At 44.2% G+C, this 21,677-nt stretch overlaps 2 protein-coding genes across 2 annotated transcripts in view; both read right to left on the bottom strand.

Annotated features, from left to right (window-relative positions):
* Positions 1 to 13,564, bottom strand: part of tpo (thyroid peroxidase) — a 36,202-nt gene extending 22,638 nt beyond the window's left edge. The window contains exons 1-6 of the mRNA XM_045209033.1: positions 13,470 to 13,564; positions 11,007 to 11,167; positions 10,523 to 10,655; positions 9,926 to 10,055; positions 1,942 to 2,148; positions 1,271 to 1,789 (exon numbers count right to left, since the gene is read on the bottom strand). Coding sequence (XP_045064968.1) covers positions 1,271 to 1,789; positions 1,942 to 2,148; positions 9,926 to 10,055; positions 10,523 to 10,655; positions 11,007 to 11,167; positions 13,470 to 13,564 — 1,245 coding nt within the window. The remainder of the gene's footprint in view (positions 1 to 1,270; positions 1,790 to 1,941; positions 2,149 to 9,925; positions 10,056 to 10,522; positions 10,656 to 11,006; positions 11,168 to 13,469) is intronic.
* A 792-nt stretch (positions 13,565 to 14,356) lies between these two features.
* The window catches only part of LOC121544558 (gamma-2-syntrophin-like), a 58,114-nt gene continuing 50,793 nt past the window's right edge, over positions 14,357 to 21,677 (bottom strand). Inside the window, exons 14-16 of the mRNA XM_041854505.2 lie at positions 16,788 to 16,880; positions 16,525 to 16,635; positions 14,357 to 15,951 (exon numbers count right to left, since the gene is read on the bottom strand). Coding sequence (XP_041710439.2) covers positions 15,826 to 15,951; positions 16,525 to 16,635; positions 16,788 to 16,880 — 330 coding nt within the window. The 3' untranslated portion in view covers positions 14,357 to 15,825. The remainder of the gene's footprint in view (positions 15,952 to 16,524; positions 16,636 to 16,787; positions 16,881 to 21,677) is intronic.

The following is a 21,677-nucleotide window of genomic DNA, read 5'->3' as shown; positions in this document are numbered from 1 at the left end:
ATTTTCTATCACATTTTGAAATCACAAGAACATGCAGGTGATTCAGTTCACCTTATTCTATGCCAGGTGGACTAAGCCAGCAGGCTATCCTCTTTTGACATTCAACCAGAAAAGATAAGAACTGAATTAGAAAGTTTTATAATCAAAATATTTCTGTAGGTCTGGGTATTGAGACAGAACTATACTGAACAAAAATATAAACGCAACATGCAACAATTTCAACGATTTTACTGAGTTACAGTTCATTTAAGGAAATCAGTCAATTTAAATAAATAAATTAGGCCCTAATCAATCGATTTCACATGACAGGGCATGGGCGCAGCCATTGGTGGGCCTGGGAGGGCATAGGCCCACCCACTTGGGAGCCAGGCTCACCCAATCAGAATGAGTTTTTCCCCACAAAAGGGCTTTATTACAGACAGAAATAGTCCTCAGCACCACCCCCACCCCCTGCCTCAGACGATCCCGCAGGTCAAGAAGCCAGATGTGGTGGTCCTGGGCTGGCATTGTTACATGTGGTCTGCGGTTGTGAGGCCGGTTGGACGTACTGCCAAATTCTCTAAAACAACGTTGAAGGTGGCTTATGGTAGAGAAATGAACATTAAATTCTCTGGCAACAGCTCTGGTGGACATTCCTGCATCTGTGGCATTGTGGTGTGGGACAAAGCTGCACATTTTAGAGTGACCTTTTCTTGTCCCCAGCACAAGGTGCACCTATGCCACGCCTGTCGGCTGGATGGGTTATCTTGGCAAAGGAGAAATGTTCACTAACAGGGATGTAAACAAATTTGTGCACAAATTTGGAGAGAAATACGCTTTTTGTGCGTATAGAAAAATACTGGGATATTTTATTTCAGCTCATGAAACATGGGACCAACATACGTTTATATTTTTGTTCAGTATAATGTTTTGCATTGACTAATGTAAGACCAGAGGCCATTTTTAGGAAGTTATTTGTGCACTTTAAATTCAAACCCCATTGTTCTGACACAGATAAGAACTCTGAATTAAGAGTGACTTTTGACCTCATCTATAAAAGGGCTAACTTTTGGTAATTTTTAATCTGATAAATACCTGGATAATGGTAATAACCCTCTGATAATCTCACTACAATAAGTAACATCATACATCAGGCAGTAGGAACTAGGGCTGCCGAGTACTCCCATAACAAAGCAAGGCTCCCCAAAGTGAACGTACAGCACGACTATGTATTTTTATCCTATTCATACGATATTGTCATGGTGTTTCCATCGTGTACAGTAGGACTTGCCTGGTGAAGCGCTCCAATGATCTTGCGGGCCTCTTGGTAAATGATCTCTGCGCTCCAGTGTGGGTTGAGGCTCTTCAAGGCCTCTGCGATTCTATTGTGTTCCCTCATCCACAGCGTGTGTAGAACCGCCAGGGGCAAAACCTCATTCACCCTGCTGTCCCCAGCCAGGAAACAATCCACCCTTTCCCCCTGGGGATCCCCTGGATCTTGGAAGCATGGAGACGGGGTGTTGGGGACAAAAGACAGGTAGGGTCTGCCACTCCAGTCACTGAATCTGCTGTTGACAGCCAGCCGACCATCGGAGCTCGAGAGGTCTCGAAGGGCACTCTGTAAATACGGGGTGTGGCCATATACAGTGGATGCATCCAGGAAAGACGTGATTGAGTTCATTTGTTGACGCTGTAGCACTTGTTTGATGTCCGCCGTCGCAGCCTGTGCGTTACCGGAGAAGCAGGCTGGCGATGAACGGAAGAATGGCACGCAGCTTCTGTTCCCAGACAGTTTGTCACGAGGGAGTGTCTGCGAGAGAAAGAACACAACTTATACACAGTTATATACAAGTGTTATACAAAAGCAACACTTTTGTCTCCCTAAAAGGGACTGGTAGGATTTGGGAAGCAGACAGACAACTGATGTGAGTGTATTCATTGGGGTGATTTATGAGTGGTTACCTCAATAGGGAAGCAGGGATTTATGTTTTCACACGTTTCCAGGCAGTCCAGTCCTCCCAAGAAAGCAGCTCTGCTTGTGCTTTGAGGAGTGAAGGATATGTCATGGTCTATGTACTGGCCCCAGTCCACTAGCATCTGACAATAGACATCATCTAGCAACATCGGCCGGCTGGAGCTCTGCAGTATTTTCTTGCTGACTTCCTGTACCTGGTAATGCAGTGGGAACATGACACATAGTCCGGTTGGACGATGAAGGTTGATATTTTGGAGCTTCTGTGTTTGATTGTTCTAAACCCATCCTCGTACAGGATAATGAATAAATCGACAGCTTCACTGTTCACAAACACAAGCACACTGACAGCGTTGCCCATAGTCCATGGCCTTGTCTCTCAACAAAGATGGCCTTTTATAAACCTCTTATATGTAAAGTCCCCTGTTTAGGGGACCTGCGTGGTTGTGGTACCGGTTTTAAACTGGCATTTTTTTTTCACGTATAAATCAATCTGTGGACACAGTAGATTGAAATGGCTTGCATTGAGCGATAGCCCTGGTTCTCACAGACACAGCACTTGAAGATGGGATGTCCCTCCTACCATTTAATTCACTCTTCCGACTATCCATCAGCTCCTGGCTGAACCCTACGTCACTGACAAATCACATGCTGCGTTCACGTGATAGTCTTGACTGAAAGTCGCTTTGGATAAAAGCGTCTGCTAAATGGCATATTATTATTATTATTATTATTATTATTATTATTATTATTAAGACTAGCTAATTAGATCAAGATTAGCTTATCTCGCTAGCCAGCCAACTAACGTCAGCTAACCGGCAAAAAAGCTATGGGTAAACAAACAGTGACGTAAATATAATCAGACAACTTTACTAGCTTTACTGTCAGTGTTAGCAGGTCAGGTAACACATTAGAGTGGCAGAATACGTATTGTAACGACCCTGTATTGTGTTCTGTGTTCATGGATGTGTTATCGTTCTCATGGGTACTAGCAGGGGTTAAATATGCCAGGACAGATGGAAAGGTTGGGGGGTATGATGGGTAATCCCGCGGGATTTTGGGAATGATTAAATAGGGGTTACGGTCTCATCTCTCTCTTCTGTTCGGGACCCTTGATTTGACATGTTCTATTTGTGTATGTTTGAGGTTTAGCGGCGTGGGTTGTGGCCTGAACAATAGCCCATTTAGGAATAAACCTGTGTTCTGCCTGTACACCTGGTGCCCGTCTCTCTTTTACTTTATGACGCCCGCTGGGTCATTACATTGGTGTCAGAAGTGCTTTAACGACGGGATAGATCGAGATTAGGCGAGTTAGCTGTTTCAGTATAGGCCGTGGTTAGCTTTAGCGTGACTCGCATCTACGGTCAGGATGATCGGGGCGAGGCGGAAAGTTAAGGAAGAGTCGGACAAAGTGGCCGTTGTGGGCTCGGGTGTACCCGGTCGGGAGGGTCAAGCGATGACGGCTGTAGAAGAGCTGGAGAGCCACATGGCGGGAGTTAAATTGTCAGTCAGCAAGATGGCAGAACGGGCGGGTTTTCCTTCAAACCGCTCGACCAGAACAGACGTCACGGCGACGGAGATATCGACGTCACCGCGTGCGGAAATGGCTGGACCTCCTTATGTAAACAGAGATGGCAGCGCCCTATTGCCATTAGCCACGGTAGCGGCTAAACTCCCAAAGTTCAATGGACAAGGTAAATGGGAAGTTTTTTTCACTCAATTCGAGTTGTTGGCTAGAGCCGGGAGGTGGTCTGACGAGACGAAAGGGTTACAGCTTGCCCTGAGCCTGTCAGAGGAGGCGTCGGAATGCCTGCTAACGCTAGCCCCGGACGAGAGGGGCGACTACGGTGCGCTAGTGGAGGCATTGGGGGGCCGTTTGGGCAGCGATGCACAGCCCAACATGCTGCGGATTGAACTGAATAACAAAAAGAGACTTCAGGGGGAATCATTAAAGGCGTTGGCAAGTGATATTCTGAGCCTGACCAGGCGGGCTTATGCAAATATGTCGATTGGGGTGCAAGACGAGCTGGCACGGGACAGTTTCATTAGAGCGCTCTCCCCCACCGAACTGGGTAAGCATGTGCAGATGTCGGACCCAGCATCTCTGCGGGCTGCAGTGGAGATAGCCAGGAAGAGGGAGCTGATCTGGGGTGAGGGAGTGAGAGTGGAGGTTGCCAGTCAACCAGAGGTGAGAGCAGCGGCGGCCGGGGTGCTGGGGGTCACCAAACCAGAGTGGGTCGACGAGTTGGGAGGGTTAGTCAAGACCGCTTCGCTTGTCATTGAGAAGGGCTCCAGACAACATCGCAGTGTCAGCTCAACTTCCATTGTCTGCTGGGGTTGTGGCCAGACTGGCCACATTCAGCGGGAGTGTGGCAGATTCTCCAGTCAACAGGGAAACGACAGCGGGTTCTCGCGCAGGGGGCAGCGCGGGCCCATTCCTCCGCCCCCGAACCCACAGTAAGCAGAAGATGTACCCAGCAGTGCAGGCAAGAGGGTGGGGACCTGCTTCCCCAGGGTGTAGCGGCCACCGTGTTTCCTAGTCCGGTAGTTGTGGTGGGACGTACCACCATTGGGGACTTCTGCAATGTCATTGTCAAGGTAGAGGGGGTGGAATGTTTGGCCCTGGTCGACACGGGCTCTACAGTAACCCTGGTGAGACCAGACATACTACCTGTTGGGGTGCGGGTGGAGCCGACCTTTGTCCAGCTACGGACTGTCACGGGGGAGCTAGCCCCCATGTTAGGGAAGTGTCGGGTGTCTGTGACTGTGGGGGGAGAACTGTGGGGTGTCCGGTGTGGGTAGCAGCGGTACAGGACCCTGTATACTGGGAATGGACTTTTTGAAAAACTGTGGGGCTCAGTTGGACTTAGCTTCGGGCACTTTGAGGCTGTCGGGGGCCCACAGTGGGAATGTCGCCTACGGGAGGGCCAGCAGGGGGCAGGGCTGTCCCTCCGTCTTCCTCCAAGCTTGCCGAAACTCCACTGGTCGTCCCGGCTGCTCCCTTTGGTCGTTGTTCCATCCCAGCAGCTGTCTCCGGCGGCAACGACCTTCACTCCCCATAATGGTGCAAGCACAGGCATACCAGTAGCCCAAAACACACTGGCTCCTTCACCCCATCAGCCCAACGGGGGGAAGGAGGAAGTTATCGACGCCGTTGAGGCTGTGTGGCTGAAAAACTGTCAAGGTCTGGACGAGGGACAACAGAGACAATTAAAGCAGCTGCTGTTTGACTTTAAAGATAGCTTCGCTTGGGGGAAGATGAGGTAGGGCAAACGCACCTGGTTCAGCACGACATCGACACTGGGGACAACCAACCCATTAAAATTCGGCCCCGTCGCATTCCCCTTGCCAAGAGGGAAGCAGCAGCCACAGCTATTGCTGACATGTTGCGGGCTGATTTCATTGAGCCATCAGATAGCCCGTGGTCCGCGCCGGTCGTCATGGTGCCTAAGAAAGGGGGTAAACTTAGGTTTTGTGCGGACTACAGGGGCCTAAATTCTGTCACCATTAAAGACTCTTACCCCATACCGAGGATCGATGAGTCGCTAGACCACGTCAGAGGGTCCTCGTGGTTCTCTTCCCTTGATCTGCGCAGCGGCTACTGGCAGGTGCCCCTCTCGCCTGGGGCACGTGAAAAACGGCCTTCTCCACGGATAGGGGCCATTGGCAGTTCAAGGTGCTGTGCTTCGGGCTTTGTAATGCTCCTGCCACCTTTGAGAGGCTCATGGACAGAGTGCTGGCGGGGGTTCCGAGAGACGAGTGTGTCGTGTACCTAGACGACATATTGGTACATGGCACGTCGTTTGAGGGGGCACTGGGGGCACTTAGGCGAGTGCTGGAGAGGATCTCGGGGGCGGGGCTAAAATTACACCCGGAAAAGTGCCATTTCATGCAAAGAGAGTTGGCGTTCCTGGGTCATCAGCTGGGTGGTGAGGGTATCAGCACGTTGCCAGACAAAGTGGAGGCTGTGAGGGGGTGGCCAATTCCAAAGGAAAAAAGGAGGTTAAGAGCTTCCTGGGTCTGGCATCCTACTATCGTAGGTTTGTGAAAGGGTTTGCGGGGATAGCAGCTCCTTTGAACCACCTTCTCAAGAAGGACACTGTCTTTCAGTGGACCGAAGAGCACCAGCGGGCGTTTGAGGCCCTCAAACGTGCCCTGGTGGAGGCCCCTGTCCTGTCCTCACCAGACCCAAACCGTCCGTTTATTCTGGACACCGATGCAAGCAATGAGGGCTTGGGGGCCGTGCTGGCTCAGCGTGGTTCTGACGGGGAGCACGTAGTAGCTTATTACAGCAGAACTTTTGATAAGGCTGAAAAACGCTACTGCGTGACAAGGAGGGAGCTTTTGGCTGTCGTGGCAGCAGTACGCCATTTCAAGTACTACCTGGGGGCCTGCCGTTTGTGGTGCGGACGGATCACTCCGCCCTGCAGTGGCTTCTCTCCTTCAAGGAGCCAGAGGGTCAGATCGCCCGCTGGTTGGAGGAGCTGCAACCCTACGACTTCCAGGTGGAGCACAGGGCCGGCCTTCGCCACAGCAATGCAGACGCCTTGTCCCGCCGCCCGTGTGCTGAGGACGGCTGTGGGTACTGCGCCAAACGGGTGGAGCGAGAGAGGGAACTGTGCATGGAGGAGGGAGTCACCGCCACGGTGAGTCAGCTGAGGGTGACAGAGTGCCGGGAGCTTGAGGCTGTGGACGTCGGGGAGTGGAGGCGTCGCCAGGAGGAGGACGCAGAGCTGCGTCCTGTGCTGGGGTGGGTGGAAGAGAGAAGACGACCGCCATGGGGGAAGTAGCCCCTCTATCACCAGTCACCAAAGGACTCTGGGCTAAATTCTCAGTCCTTAGAGTGGCTGAGGGAGTGCTCCAGAGGGGGTGGAAAAAGCCAGCTACTGGAGAAATGACGTGGCAGGTAGTGGTTCCCAAAGGCTGCAAGGGAGCGTGTTACAGCAGCTTCACGGGGAGTAGGCGCAGGGCATTTTGGGGTCTCCAAAACGTTAAAGCGCGTACGTAAAGGCTTCTATTGGGCCAGGCACAGGAGGGATGTGGAGGACTTTTGCAGGCAGTGCGATGAGTGTGCTGCTAAGAAAGGACCTCCAGGTCAGTCACACGCCCTCCTACAACAATTCCCAGTAGGGGAGCCCATGGAGAGACTGGGGGTAGACATAGTTGGACCGTTTCCAATCACAGACAGCGGTAACAGGTGGATTCTAACTGCTATGGACTACTTCACCAAGTGGCCAGAGGCTTACGCTCTCCCAGACCAGGAGGCAGAAACAGTAGCTGATGCATTGGTAGGGGGAATAATCAGTCGGTTCGGGGTGCCACAGTCTATACACAGCGACCAGGGGAGAAACTTTGAGTCACGGGTGTTCTCAGAGTTGTGTAGACGGTTAGGCGCGGAGAAGACGCGCACTACTCCGCTTCATCCCCAGAGTGATGGGCTGGTGGAAAGATTTAACAGAACATTAGCACAACAGCTGGCTATCGCTACCTCAAAACACCAGAGAGATTGGGACACCCACTTACCGTTTATTCTCATGGCATGTAGGTCGGCTGTTCAGGAATCGACTGCGTGCTCCCCAGCGCTACTAATGTTAGGTTGTGAGTTGCGCACCCCAGCCGAACTGACGTTTGGCCACCCTCCTGATAACGACGACGGGGTTTTGCCTGGCCCGAACTATGTTCGTCGACTGCAGAACCCGGTTAGAAGCGGCTCACACCTTCGCAAGAGAGCAACTCGAGAACGCAGGAATGCGCCAAAAGCGCCACTATGACTCACGCGCTAGGGGGAGGCACTTTGGAGCGGGAGAACGCGTGGTGGCTTCACAACCCCACGCGCAAGAAGGGGCGGTGCCCAAAGCTGGACAGTGCCTGGGTGGGGCCGTGCCTGGTGATAGAGAGAGTGGGGGAGGTGACGTACCGGGTGGAGGTTCCCCACGGGGCAGGAAGGTGGTGGTCCACCGGGACCGATTGGCGCCCTACAGAGGGAGGAAAACGGTAGGGAATGGAAGTGAGGACTCTGATGTGAGCACACGGGGACAGTCTAGCGAGGAGACTCTAATGCAAGCTGAGCCTGGGACGGGGGCTGCCTCTTCGGGGGTGCTGGAAATGACATTGGGGCAGATGAGTGTTCTGGGGGTCCACCAGTGAGAGTCAAGGGAAGGCACAAGAGACTGATGCGACCTCCGGGTCGTTTTTAAGGATTTTGTTTTGTAACCCTAGGGGCTAGGGTTTAGAAAGGAGGGGGGCTATGTAACGACCCTGTATTGTGTTCTGTGTTCATGGATGTGTTATCGTTCTCATGGGTACTAGCAGGGGTTAAATATGCCAGGACAGATGGAAAGGTTGGGGGGTATGATGGGTAATCCCGCGGGATTTTGGGAATGATTAAATAGGGGTTACGGTCTCATCTCTCTCTTCTGTTCGGGACCCTTGATTTGACATGTTCTATTTGTGTATGTTTGAGGTTTAGCGGCGTGGGTTGTGGCCTGAACAATAGCCCATTTAGGAATAAACCTGTGTTCTGCCTGTACACCTGGTGCCCGTCTCTCTTTTACTTTATGACGCCCGCTGGGTCATTACAGTATCATGCAAATCATTTGTTGTTGTGACAGCCAAGTATTTTAGTAACGACGCTGATGAAAACGTTTGTTAAAACAACAAAAAAAGTGTCAGTAGTTTGCTAAGAATGCCGCCAAAGTTAGGCTTATTACATGGGAGTAACGGGAGTACTCTACGGCTGTACCCTACTCAGGGGTGTGGTCATGTTAAGCCATGCCTCGCCGTGTATATCTATCATTACATCGTAACGCAGCAGGAGGAAGTGGTTTTGTCGTTCTAGAACATTCTGAGATCGATTTATAGCCAGTAATCTAAAATAATTGGTAGATTTTAAAGAAAAAACTCTTTCTGTTTGTCATAGACGGACAACATTCATATAAGATGAAAGGCCAGTTCCTAACGAGTTCAGGAAGCAAAGCTAGAGCTCTGTGTGACGTTCACAGCGGTGGGGAAGATGTTTTGATCTAGAGAGACCCTTAGAAAATATGCACAAATATTTATTTTACAGTTATAAGGAAGGTGAAATCGTGTAGTTATTCATTTTATAATTTGATTATACTATATTTAGAGAGCATATCAGTAAAATTTCCAACCTTATTCATGCAGTTTTGTTGAGTTGAGTATAAAATACATCATATAAAATATTTCATATTTTATCATAGTTGTATTTACTTGAGCTTGTGTACTCAAAAGTGACAATACCTCAGCAACTATGTTTTATCAGAAAGGTGAGATTTTTATATTTATTTGAGTATGCAGCATTACTAGTTATTGTTTATGGCCCTCTGATGATAAATAGTTACTTTTGGGGATTACGTAGATTACATTTTAGTTAGTTTCAATGAGTGTTCGAGGATTACAAGGCTGTTTTACCAACTTCACAACCTCTGAGAAAAATTGGGATTTACAGTAGCTTCAGAATCACAGTAAAAACATGTTGTAATACAGATACATAAATTATAGGTTCCATTTAGTGGGTCAAACACTGTGCAAACTGCAGGCTGTGTAGCTACATAATGTATTGTATATTTAATGATCTCCATTTTAAAAAATCCAGTCAGTGTGTGGTGATAACATGAAATAAGACAGCTGAAAATATCTGAAATGCAAATATAAATGCAAATCAGAATAAATTCCTCTTGGTAAAAAAATAATAATGACATTAACACTTTGTCAGTAAGATAAAAAAATATATATATTTTCTAGAACCAGAAATAGTTAATATCTCTGGTCCCTGCCCCAATGAATGCAGGCAGCTACAGCCATGTGTTATTAAAATGCAAAAAGGGATATACTGTACATGTTTTAATTTAACAGATAACACTGGAAAAAAAATAAACAGCATCCTTTCGAATGGCTTTTTTTTTTTTTTTTACTAAACATGGTGCACCTGCAGTCTCACACTTTAGAGATTACCGGGGGAAGCTGGAAGCCATTGTATAGTTGACCGTGGTTCCAGCCCTTTGGTTGTCTTTCTCCGTCTTCATATTCTGCCGGAAGCCATCTGGCCAAGGCACTGTTGGCTGTGCCCCAGAAAGGCTTTTGCCTGAAAAATATGTTTAAAAATCTGTCAAAATACCCCATAATACAAAACAGGTGTGTATGCCCCGGCCGAATGCAACATCTCACAGAGAATAAGTTAATTATAGTGCATGGTGGGAGTATTTAGAGGAATTGGGTGGAAATCAACAGGAAAAAGCTGTGTGTGTGTTTAGCTTGTGTGTGTGTGTGTGTGTGTGTGTGTGTGTGTGTGTGTGTGTGTGTGTGTGTGTGTGTGTGTGTGTGTGTGTGTGTGTGTGTGTGTGTGTGTGTGTGTGTGTGTGGGGAGGGGAGGGGAGGGGTTATTCAATTTCTAGTTACTTAAAAAACATAAAATCCTACAGTAATTTTTTGACTCTATGAAGACAAAATATATTTTCTAATCTATTTTGAGAAATGTAAAATGTAAGCGTAAACAAACCTTATTGTGGATGTTCAGATTGAATGAAATTATATAGAAAATGTACCAGACACCTATTATTGCAGACTCCAGATATGGAACGGTACTTGTTGGCGAGGCAATCGTTGTGACAGAAGGCTGGGTGAACGGGTGGAGGACAGCCTGACAGGTCTGCAATCAGCGCCAAGTCCTCCAATGAAAGGAGCTCTTGAGAAGTGACAGCACTGAGTTAACTAATGCAAATGGTCTGCAAACAGATCATCTAATTAGGCTAGTCAGGGCAGCCATTTGCAATTCAATAACATTGCTGACACTGTATATGCGAAAAGGCTTATCTTTGACGTTTAACTGTTAGTGTGGATCCTGCATGCATCTCTTTGCACTTCTATGTCATACCAGTAACTGGCTCAAGTTAACTTCCTGAGATCCGTGTGGGCTATCTGAATATACCACAGAATAGACATGACCTTTGTGCTGTTATTGCAAGCATATAGCATAGCCTACATTATTCATATACGGTGTGATAACGGCTGAAGTGAAATATAACAGTAGATCTACCTGATGCAACAAGTGCCCTTTTCTGTCTCCGGCTGGCTCTGTCCTTTAGAATAAACAGAGTTGTGTCAAAGACCTCTGCAGCTCTGGAAATCTCTTGGGTCTCAGGCTCTGCTTGCCGGAGAAATGTAAACAGCTGCATTGGAGACTGGAGTGTGCCTCGCCTGTGATTCAGAGGAATTGTCAGATAAGGTGAAAAAGTGGACCCCTCGCTCTTAAAAAAAATATATTAAAAAAATATATTTCTAGGAACAGTCTCGCATGAACCATGCACACACTGTGATTAGGTTCATTACTCTGTCCTGGTGTGACATAATGCTGCGTCCACCATCTGAAGACTTTCTTGAAAAGAGGAAATGAGCATTCCCCCGTTGTCAAATGATGTTCCTGGAAGAGGCAAACATAGGACTTGTAACAAACCAATCACGCTATATAATATGGAACCATACTATAGAGAGCATTTGATTTATTTACAAATTGTTAGAAAATTAATACAAAAAGCAAGGCAATATTATTAAAAATATTAAAGCGACAGTGTTGTGATGCAAAATCCCTGTAGTAATTTGGCAAAGAAGAAAGCGACACTAGCAGTGACATTCTGTTCTGTGCCAGTTTACAATATCTCCTGTAAAGCAGCAAAGGAAAGTTCAATATACCTTTTGATTGGCACCTAAGGTGGCTGATTAGGAGAAAATTAGTAACCTCTCTCGGTTACCCGAAGTGACTTGCATTGACATTCCTTGGAGGGGAAGTAGATATTGAACCCAGTCCAGACTGATGTGATATGCAACCAGAAATACCCCCTCGGCTGTAGTAATGGGCTTTAGAATGAACAGTCACTCTCACTGGGCTTTTACATTGCACAGATCTGGTACCCTTCCCATATCAACTATCAGGTGGGTTTTAATTTTCTACGAAATAGATGTAAAAGAAAAAAATATGTACATTTCATATGCACTAATAGCTGAATTTTCCTCCGGATAATCTCTGAGATACATCGCAATAGCAAATACCTATTGGGAGGAAGACTGCCATGTAGAAGTTGGTCTTTAGAGAAAAGTCTAATTCCCCCATCCAGGTGATCCAGTACTATATCATTTTTAATGTCCTTGGGTGGTAAAGTTTACACACATAGAATACAGAGTATGTGCATGCAGAATACATCTGCGTTCAATTGAATCATGCAAACATAATAAAATGATCAATAGGAACAAAAAGAAAACAGAGATTACTTACGTTTGGAGTTTCTGGCCTCATCACTTAAAAACCTCATGAAGATTGTGCAGGATACAATGGCATATTTAATCAGGTTGAAATGACCAGCCATGGTTTGGTGATACCTGAATGTACAGTAAGTCAATCGCAGAAATATATCTTCTTCTTTTTTTTGCAATTTTTTTCAATTTTCAAGTGTAACTAGGTTAATTTAAAAGCACCAAACAATCCACCATGAGCATCACGTGATGAAATAGTATTATTTCATGCCTGACATGTTTAAAGCAACTCCTAGTAACTGCCATGACAAGAAGTTACACCATAGCTGCAATCGAACAATGTATTTGCCCACCTTTTGACGTTTTACCTCAGAGGAGACTCTTCTCGTCTGTTGGCAAGGAGAAACCTGTCTTGTTGGTCTGGTTTCACATGGTCTGGCATTACAAGAGGTTCAGTTGTACTTGGTTGACTACGTTGCAGAAACACTTCAAACCTTGTTGGTCTTTAGCTGCACACGTTTGCCTGATTTGCCTACGCATTTAGAAGACAGACAGTCAGACATTTCAGGAAGGGAAATAATGTATTATTCTGTGTATCTCACCATGCACGCCTTGCCATTGAATTGTGCATCAAAGTCAAGCCTTGCTTATTTGAGCTAGGAAAAAAAGAAAGGGACATTTCCTTTCTGACTCAGCGGGAGATTACCTTGTCCTTATTACGTCTGAGCAAGAAACATCACTGCCATTCTACAAATAAGAAAGGTACCATCTTGTATTTATAGAGTAATGACATTTAGATACTGGCCATCTTATGTCTTATGTATACATGTAAAATGCTGAGATGTTATTGTAATGTTGGACTTATGGTCGGGCAGTTATCGTTCCGCTACAGTGGCTAACTGTGTGTCCATGCTATGCGTTTCTTTCAGATAGTAATTCTGTTGAAAATAATTGTTCATGCTACTGCTACCGTCCCTATACTTCTGTCATTTGTAATTGGCTTAATTCAACAGTACAGTAACCTGTTTTCCAATTCTCTAAAACAGCCTTCAGGATTTCTTGTAATAAGAGAGTGCTCTCTAGTGCTCCTGGAGACGCCCTCAGACGCCCGTAATCACAAATGCTTCAGTTAGCATTCAGAGCTTACTGTTGCCTCTGTCGTCAAGCGTGGGTGTCATGGCCCCTCGGGAGATTGAGCGAGGCACTTGAGCTCTGTACTTGACAAACTGCTGATGAAACCGCGTAACATTACCAAGCAGTCCGTGACTTCAAGTTCAGTGGAAGGACACGGTCCATGTCTTTAGGATGTTCGTCTTGTTGTTGCTCTTCACGGTGCCATAGAGACATCCTGTATATTGTTTTCAGGTTGGGTTTCTGCACTTGTCTTCACCAAATGATGGTGCTACGGAAGAAACCTGAACGGCGCAAATGGCTCAGTCTACAGGTGTGAGAGGTACTATCTAGGGGCCTGTTGTACAGCACCTACTGTTACCAGTCTCTGTATACCACCCACTGACAGTATATATAACCAAGTGAAAGATTGTGCACCAACAGCTGCATGTGGTGTGACATTTTGAACCACTGGGAAGAAGTGCCGGACGTTGCCCCCCCTGCTGTGCAGAACCTGAGGGACTGGCCTTCGTCTGAGATGGATTTGAAAGAAAATTGGAGAGGATTGGAACATACAACAGACAATTCAGTCATGCATTGTTTGTTACATTGAATCCTGGAATACGTTTATCTAGACCTACAGAGGTCAACAAAACAAAGTTTAGCAATCTGATCAAAGACAAGCTACGGGCAGGCGGCAGAATACCTCCAATCCTCCTATTAGGAAAACCAAATGCCAAGCAGAGCCCTAGTGAACACATTTTGGTTCTAAAAATGGGACAATAAAGTTTTCTGCAAAATGTTATTGCTGTATAATTTGAAAGGGTTTTTCCTGTCACTGGTCTCAATTTCTTTCTTACCCTATTCAAGACTCTTCAAGCAGCAGATGGCCTTTGATCCCCAGCAAATCAAGAATATTGATTTGTTAGTCTGCGTTTATTTCCACCATCAATAGCTGTGAACACATATCAGGTAGGGCACGGAATTCAATAGAAGACCATTTGACAATTAGGAGGAATGATTTGGGATTTATTTTGTAATGGATAAGAAAACAAAAGAGGCTGAGTGAATATACATATAGATGTGTATGTCTGTAAGCTTTGTAATGACTGTCAAACTGCATGGCTTCACACTAAATAAAGGATTACAAAACGTAAAACATACATGTTGATTTAGTTTCACAAACTAACATTGTAGTCACCTGACGGATACAGTAAGACACCATTGCTACAATAAACCTGCATCTTCTTTCCCAGTGTTTGTCATTCCACACAACCCTCTGTTATGGGAGAATATCAGTGACTAGCAGTGACTATCTATATAAACTAAAACACCCTCTGGTGTCATGAACGCCTCCACCAAGACCTGCATTTGTGGGCCTCAACAGAAACTCTCCAGACACTCTTTTCCCCAAATCATGCTGCAGCCACACTATCTGTAGTCATGCAGAAGTCATGGAATAAGTTAAATTAACCAGAGGGTATAGCCCAGTAGAATACTAATTGCAAAAAATGTTTTCATGTGTATTGATTCGTACAGTTTAATCTGTTCTGCTTTTACTTTGCAACTATGAAAAAATGTTTACCTTGCATCAACACATGAATTCAAAAACTTTGAAGTGGAACCAACATCTTTGTGACTGTAGGCCTATTCATAGGTTGCACCTCCGTCACTCGGTCGCGTCACGCCATTGTTATGAACGTTCTCCAAGCCCTCTATCGGCTGGGCCATAGTGGTGCCCTAAAGTGGTGATAAGCCCAGTCGTTCTGGGCTAACTACTTGTATCGTCTAAATTACACTATAGTGCCTGGAAATATGATGACATCGCTAAAGTAGTCAACTATTTAGTAGGAAACAACTTTGCCAGCATTATCGTGTCGTCAAATTGACTTTAGACAGATGGCAATGTTGTCATTTAGCTATCAAAGTTTGTAAAAAGAAAAATAGCAATGGTAACGTTAGCTAGATAAAATCTGGTGGCCTCCCCTCAATCTTTGCTAGCGCTACACTGCATCTAAAGTCAATCTGGTGACATCAAAACGATGACAAAAGGTTTTCCTACTAAATAATTGCCTCCTTCTGAACGTCGTTGTATTTCCAAGCTACTGTAATGCACTTTTGATTAAATCTTCATCAGCTCTCATTGATGATGCTTTGAGTAGAATGCTCAGTCGGGGATCAGTTCAAAACTAACGCTCAAAACAATATTGTTACGAAACATGCAACCCATAAATATGTTTTTCTGCATGGAAAAAAATCTGCATGGATTTTTAAACATATTCATACTCCAATGTCAATAACAACCAATTAATGGAAGTATAAATATCCTCTACTTCCAAAGTCAAATATGTTTTTTAAAATATTTTCCTTATTATTATTTAACAAGAGCCTTACAAAAATAACAGGAACAAGATATACATATCAATTGAATTTGAATGTGCATAAAATAGTCAATTAGCTCATGTGACTAAACTGTACATGACAACACAAACAAGTGTCTAACCCATGTACTTTCCAGAGATGCTTTGACTGTTGACAAAGACAGGGTCCACAGAGGCCACTTTGGAAGCGATAAAAGAATGAATACAATGTAGGACTGCCGTCAGATTGGAAAACTCCAGCTCCTGCAATGAAAAGAAAAACCCTGAATACAAATTCTAAGACATACTCTTTAAGAGTTTGCATAAAATTTACATAATGTTTGCACACATAAAAATGTCACAATTACTTTTGTAACAAATAGGCACTTGTATTTTCTACTACTACTACTAACAACAACAACAACAACAATAATAATAATAATAATAATAATATTACTCTACTGGTTCCATGCATGGCATTTACCAGAGATGGTTTGATTCTATATATTGATGAGGTAGCATAAAGCCGATGTGTAATACATGTCCACAGGAGTGGAGGCTGCTGAGGGGAGGACGGCTCATAGTAATGGCTGGAAGGGAGCGAATGGAATGGCATCAAACACATGGAAACCATAGAAACCATGTGTTTGATGTATTCGATACCGTTCCACTCATTCTGCTCCAGCCATTACCATGAGCCCGTCCTCCCCAATTAAAGGTGCCACCAACCTCCTGTGGACCACAGTATTCAAACATTCTGCCGTCCATCGATACTCTCCTCGGGGGGAGGCCACTGCAATGGAAGTTGAGATAATGTCATATGCAGCGTCCCTGTACCTTCCTCTCTATCTGTTTGTTTTCAGAATTCTTGAAGAGGAGCTTCACCCTTGTTTTCCCATCATCAGAGGAGCCTTTCAGTTGAGAGAATTTGTATCTCCATAATATCTTCTACAGGGGATAAGAGTAGACAATATAGCAAGGGTTCATTATTTTGACCAATCAATAAACAGTAGGTATTAACCAGTCTAGCATGGACAATATCCCCCTACTGTGTAGCCTGTTGAAGTTTCAGTTAGAATAGTGAATGAACAATGACTCACCTTCGAGGAGCTCTCGGAACAAGTGAAGCCAGATCCAAAGTCTATGGTCAAACACAGTACTTTACCCTGGCTGCTGCACATGTAGGTCTTGGACTGTTGAGAGACAGAGCTGTATTCAGAGAACAATCAGACATTTCAACATATACAGTGCTGTGAAAAAGTATTTGCCCTCTTTCTAATTTTCTCTACTTTTGCATATTTGTGATACTGAATGTTATCAGATCTTCAACCAAAACCTAATATTAGATAAAGGGAACGTAAGTGAACAAATAACACAACAATTACATATTTATTTAATTTATTTCATAAAGAAAGTTATGCAACACCCAATTCCCCTGTGGGAAAAAGTAATTGCCCCCTTACACTCAGTAACTGGTTGTGCCACCTTTAGCTGCAATGACTCCAACCAAATTCTTCCTGTAGTTGTTGATCAGTCTCTCACGACGCTGGGGAGGAATTTTGGCCCACTCTTCCATGCAGAACTGCTTTAACTCAGTGACGTGTGGGTTTTCAAGCATGAACTGCTCGTTTCAAGTCCTGCCACTACATCTCAATTGGGATTAGGTCTGGACTTTGACTAGGCCATTCCAAAACTTCCAATTCGTTGCTTTTTAGCAATTTTCATGTAGACTTGATTCATGGTTCCTTCTATTAAGGCAAGTTGTCCAGGTCCTGAGGCAGCAAAGCATCCCCAAACCATCACACCACCACCATGCTTGACCTTTGGTATGACGTTCTTACTGTGGAATGCAGAGTTTGGTTTTCGCCAGACATAATGGGACCCATCTCGTCCAAAAAGTTGACTCAAGTTTGCCAAAAAGCACCTGGATGATCATCAAGACTCTTGGAAGAACGTTCTATGGACAGATGATTCAAAAGTATCACCTTTTGGACGACATGGTTCCAGTAATGTCTGGCGAAAACCAAACTCTGCATTCCACAGTAAGAACATCATACCAAAGGTCAAGAATGGTGGTGGTGGTGTGATGGTTTGGGGATGCTTTGCTGCCTCAGGACCTGGACAACTTGCCTTAATAGAAGGAACCATGAATCAAGTCTACATGAAAATTGCTAAAAAGCAACGAATTGGAAGTTTTGGAATGGCCTAGTCAAAGTCCAGACCTAATCCCAATTGAGATGTTGTGGCAGGACTTGAAACGAGCAGTTCATGCTTGAAAACCCACACGTCACTGAGTTAAAGCAGTTCTGCATGGAAGAGTGGGCCAAAATTCCTCCCCAGCGTCGTGAGAGACTGATCAACAACTACAGGAAGCATTTGGTTGGAGTCATTGCAGCTAAAGGTGGCACAACCAGTTATTGAGTGTAAGGGGGCAATTACTTTTTCCCACAGGGGAATTGGGTGTTGCATAACTTTGTTTATGAAATAAATTAAATAAATATGTAATTGTTGTGTTATTTGTTCACTTATGTTCCCTTTATCTAATATTAGGTTTTGGTTGAAGATCTGATAACATTCAGTATCACAAATATGCAAAAGTAGAGAAAATTAGAAAGGGGGCAAATACTTTTTCACAGCACTGTACATTATGTCATGGAAATATTAAATATGTCAGTCTATTGAAGCATCTCAAACTAAAACCTTTCTCTGCAAATCTGGGGATTATCAGAACATAGAGCTACTGAAAAAAGATTGAATTAATGTGCATGTTCATTATGTCTCCAGTGAGTGCTTTACAAAGGGAGCAGTTAGGGGATCCTGTTTATGCTTTTTGTGTGAAAGCTTAGGAACTGCTGTCGGGGTCAGAGTATAGTTTGTATATGGATTATTGTGAAATTAATGACTTCCGATGCTTGAACTACCTCTGAGCTTTGAATACACCCACCCCCTTAAAGGATCAACAAACAGAATTGTGAACATGCTATCCGTCTATTTCGTCCTGCTATTGCTGCAGGTGTGTTCAATCCATTATGCTGTAGAGGAATTTAGATTTGTGTCAATTGAGAATTCTTCTAAACTAGTTCTGCATTGTTATTCATAGTTTGGCTGTACTGATCACACCAAATCGATATTGTTGGATTCTAGCTTGAAATATACACATTACCGTCACCATACTACAAATTATTGATTACTTTACATGTATAATGAATGTATATGCTGGGGCCAATGAAGGGTGAATAGGAACTTGGTGTATGGAAAGTTACTGAGTGAGACAAGGGGAAGTGCAGAATGTTCATATTCTGTTCAAACATGTTATTGTTTAATATCAATGTTTCTAAGGAGGGAGACGAAGGGCAACAGGTAGTCTCTGATTAGACTGGCCAGCTGCAGAACTAGGAACCAATTAAGTTCCTGCCTATTAACAGAGATGTATTGGCTGTCTAGATGTGTAAGGAGTTGACCCCGCCTAGTAGGAGGTTATAAATACATGTGCTTGTGTAATCATATAAATTGTCTTTGCAGCTGTATTTTTTTTTTTTATTGGTCATTTAGCAGACGCTCTTATCCAGAGCGACTTACAGGAGCAATTAGGGTTAAGTGCCTTGCTCAAGGGCACATCGACAGGTTTTTCACCTAGTCGGCTCGGGGATTAGAACCAGCGACCTTTCGGTTACTGGCACAACGCTCTTAACCACTAAGCTACTGTATGACCCAGTGGTTGAATAAACTTGGTTTGAGCTTTTCCTAGTCGTCCGTTTGAGTTTTTACTCTGTTTGTTCAGAACCTGACAATATAAAATGAAAGAACTAAAGTAAAATATCTGCGGGTGCCTCCAGTCTGTCTCCTTCCATTTACTGCCCTAACACGAACAACCAGATGTGTGACACAATGCTTTTCACAGTCTCATTGAAAGCAGTGATGTGTGAGGAGTGTGTCTCTGTAGTGAAGTGTAGATCTTAGTGGAAATATAAAAGCTTTGTGTGGAAACCCCCATCTTCCATGTTTCCATTCTTCAGCAAATGAAGCCCTTACTCAAACAGAATGCTACTACTGCTCCTTACCACTTCGTACACTTTTTTTTATTGGACACATTTTTGCTCTGAATTTCAGGTGTTGCTCCATTCACTCTCTCACAAGGCTGGTAGGAACCTTGCTGTTTTTAATGATTGTCTAACAGTGAACAGTGAATGCAGTGGGACTCTCGAGTGTCTTGCTCTTTTAAAAACAACCTCATCGACACACATAGGTGCATGGCTGAAATTGAGTTGGCATGGAAAAGAAAGCTTTGTGTGAGAATGTGTTGTGTCGCGCTAAATACAGACTATACATTGCTAATTGGAAAGCTTCCTCAACAGGGATTGGGAGAATACAACATGCAGTGGTTTCAAGAAATGTCCATCCCACAGTTAGGGTTAGCGCTGACGTTCTAGTCAACATAATACAATGAAAAACATATATTAAATTAACCTTTGCTTATGAGCATGACCCTATCCAAGTTTAATGTGAATACACCAACACCTAGCTCCATACAACATAAAATGAGTAAAACTGTGAGGGACAAACAGTCCAGTTAGGTTTGTCCTCAATAATGTTTTTTTTTTTTAAAGCTGACGGCCATCCAATCAGTTTTCAGTTCCAGGCTTAGCCCAAGTTCAACTCTGTTGAGTGCTCTTCTGAAACCACAGGAAGCTTGTCTAATTGGCTGGAGAATTTAGCATCACCAGCTAATTTAAATACTTCATCACATCTCATTGGTCTCCCAAGGATAGACTGTTAAATAGCCATCAGACTGCTAAATAGCCATCACTAGCACATTAGAGGCTGTTGCTGCCTATTGAAATCACTGGCCACTTTAAGAAATGGAACACTAGTCACTTTAATAATGTTTACATATCTTAGACTACTCATCTCATATGTATATACTGCATTATATTCTATAATATTATACTGTATCTTAGTCCATGCCGCTCTGTCATTGCTTGTCCATATATGTATTTCTTCTTAAATTCCATTCCTTAGTAGTTTTGTATATATTGGGTATATGTTGTGAAATTGTTAGATATTACTTGTTAGATATTACTGCACTGTCGGAGCTGGAAGCACAATAATTTCGCTACACCCGCTATAACATCTTCTAAACACGTGTATGTGACACATACAATTTTATTTTATTGTATTTGATAATGTCCCAAGTTTACATAATTAATGGAAGAAAATGCTAAATGTTATTGCTTTTTCACAGAGTGACAGAGGGGTACAATACCACATGTTAATTATGCCTTTTGTGCTGCCCACATTGTACACCTCAAGATAATGTTCAGACTAAGCTCACTGTTGCAGCTGTTAACACCTCAGGATAATGTTCAGACAAAGTTCACTGCATCATCTGTTAACACCTCAGGATAATGTTCAGACTAGGCTCACTGTATCAGCTGTTAACACCTCAGGATAATATTCAGACTAAGCTCACTGTATCAGCTGTTAACACCTCAGGATAATGTTCAGATAAGGCTCACTGTATCAGCTGTTAACACCTCAGGATAATGTTCTGACTAAACTCACTGCATCATCTGTTAACACCCCAGGATAATGTTCAGACTAAGCTCACTGCATCATCTGTTAACACCTCAGGATAATGTTCAGACTAAGCTCACTGTATCAGCTGTTAACACCTCAGGATAATGTTCAGATAAGGCTCACTGTATCAGCTGTTAACACCTTAGGATAATGTTCAGACTAGGCTCACTGTATCAGCTGTTAACACCTCAGGATAATATTCAGACTAGGCTCACTGTATCAGCTGTTAACACCTCAGGATAATGTTCAGACTAGGCTCACTCAGAGAATACAGATCGACTATTTATTCTATTCTATTTGTATTTGTGGTTCTTCTGAGAAATGGACTACAATGTTTGATAATTTTGAACATTAACTGGATATAAACTGTCGTCGCAGGACAGGGCTTACTAACAAAGCGCTTCTTAGTGTAC

This window comes from Coregonus clupeaformis, chromosome 29 (assembly GCF_020615455.1).
Source record: "Coregonus clupeaformis isolate EN_2021a chromosome 29, ASM2061545v1, whole genome shotgun sequence".
NCBI lineage: Eukaryota > Metazoa > Chordata > Actinopteri > Salmoniformes > Salmonidae > Coregonus > Coregonus clupeaformis.
The sequence above is the reverse complement of the archived record's forward strand: the minus strand, read 5'-3'. Positions and strand labels throughout refer to the sequence as shown.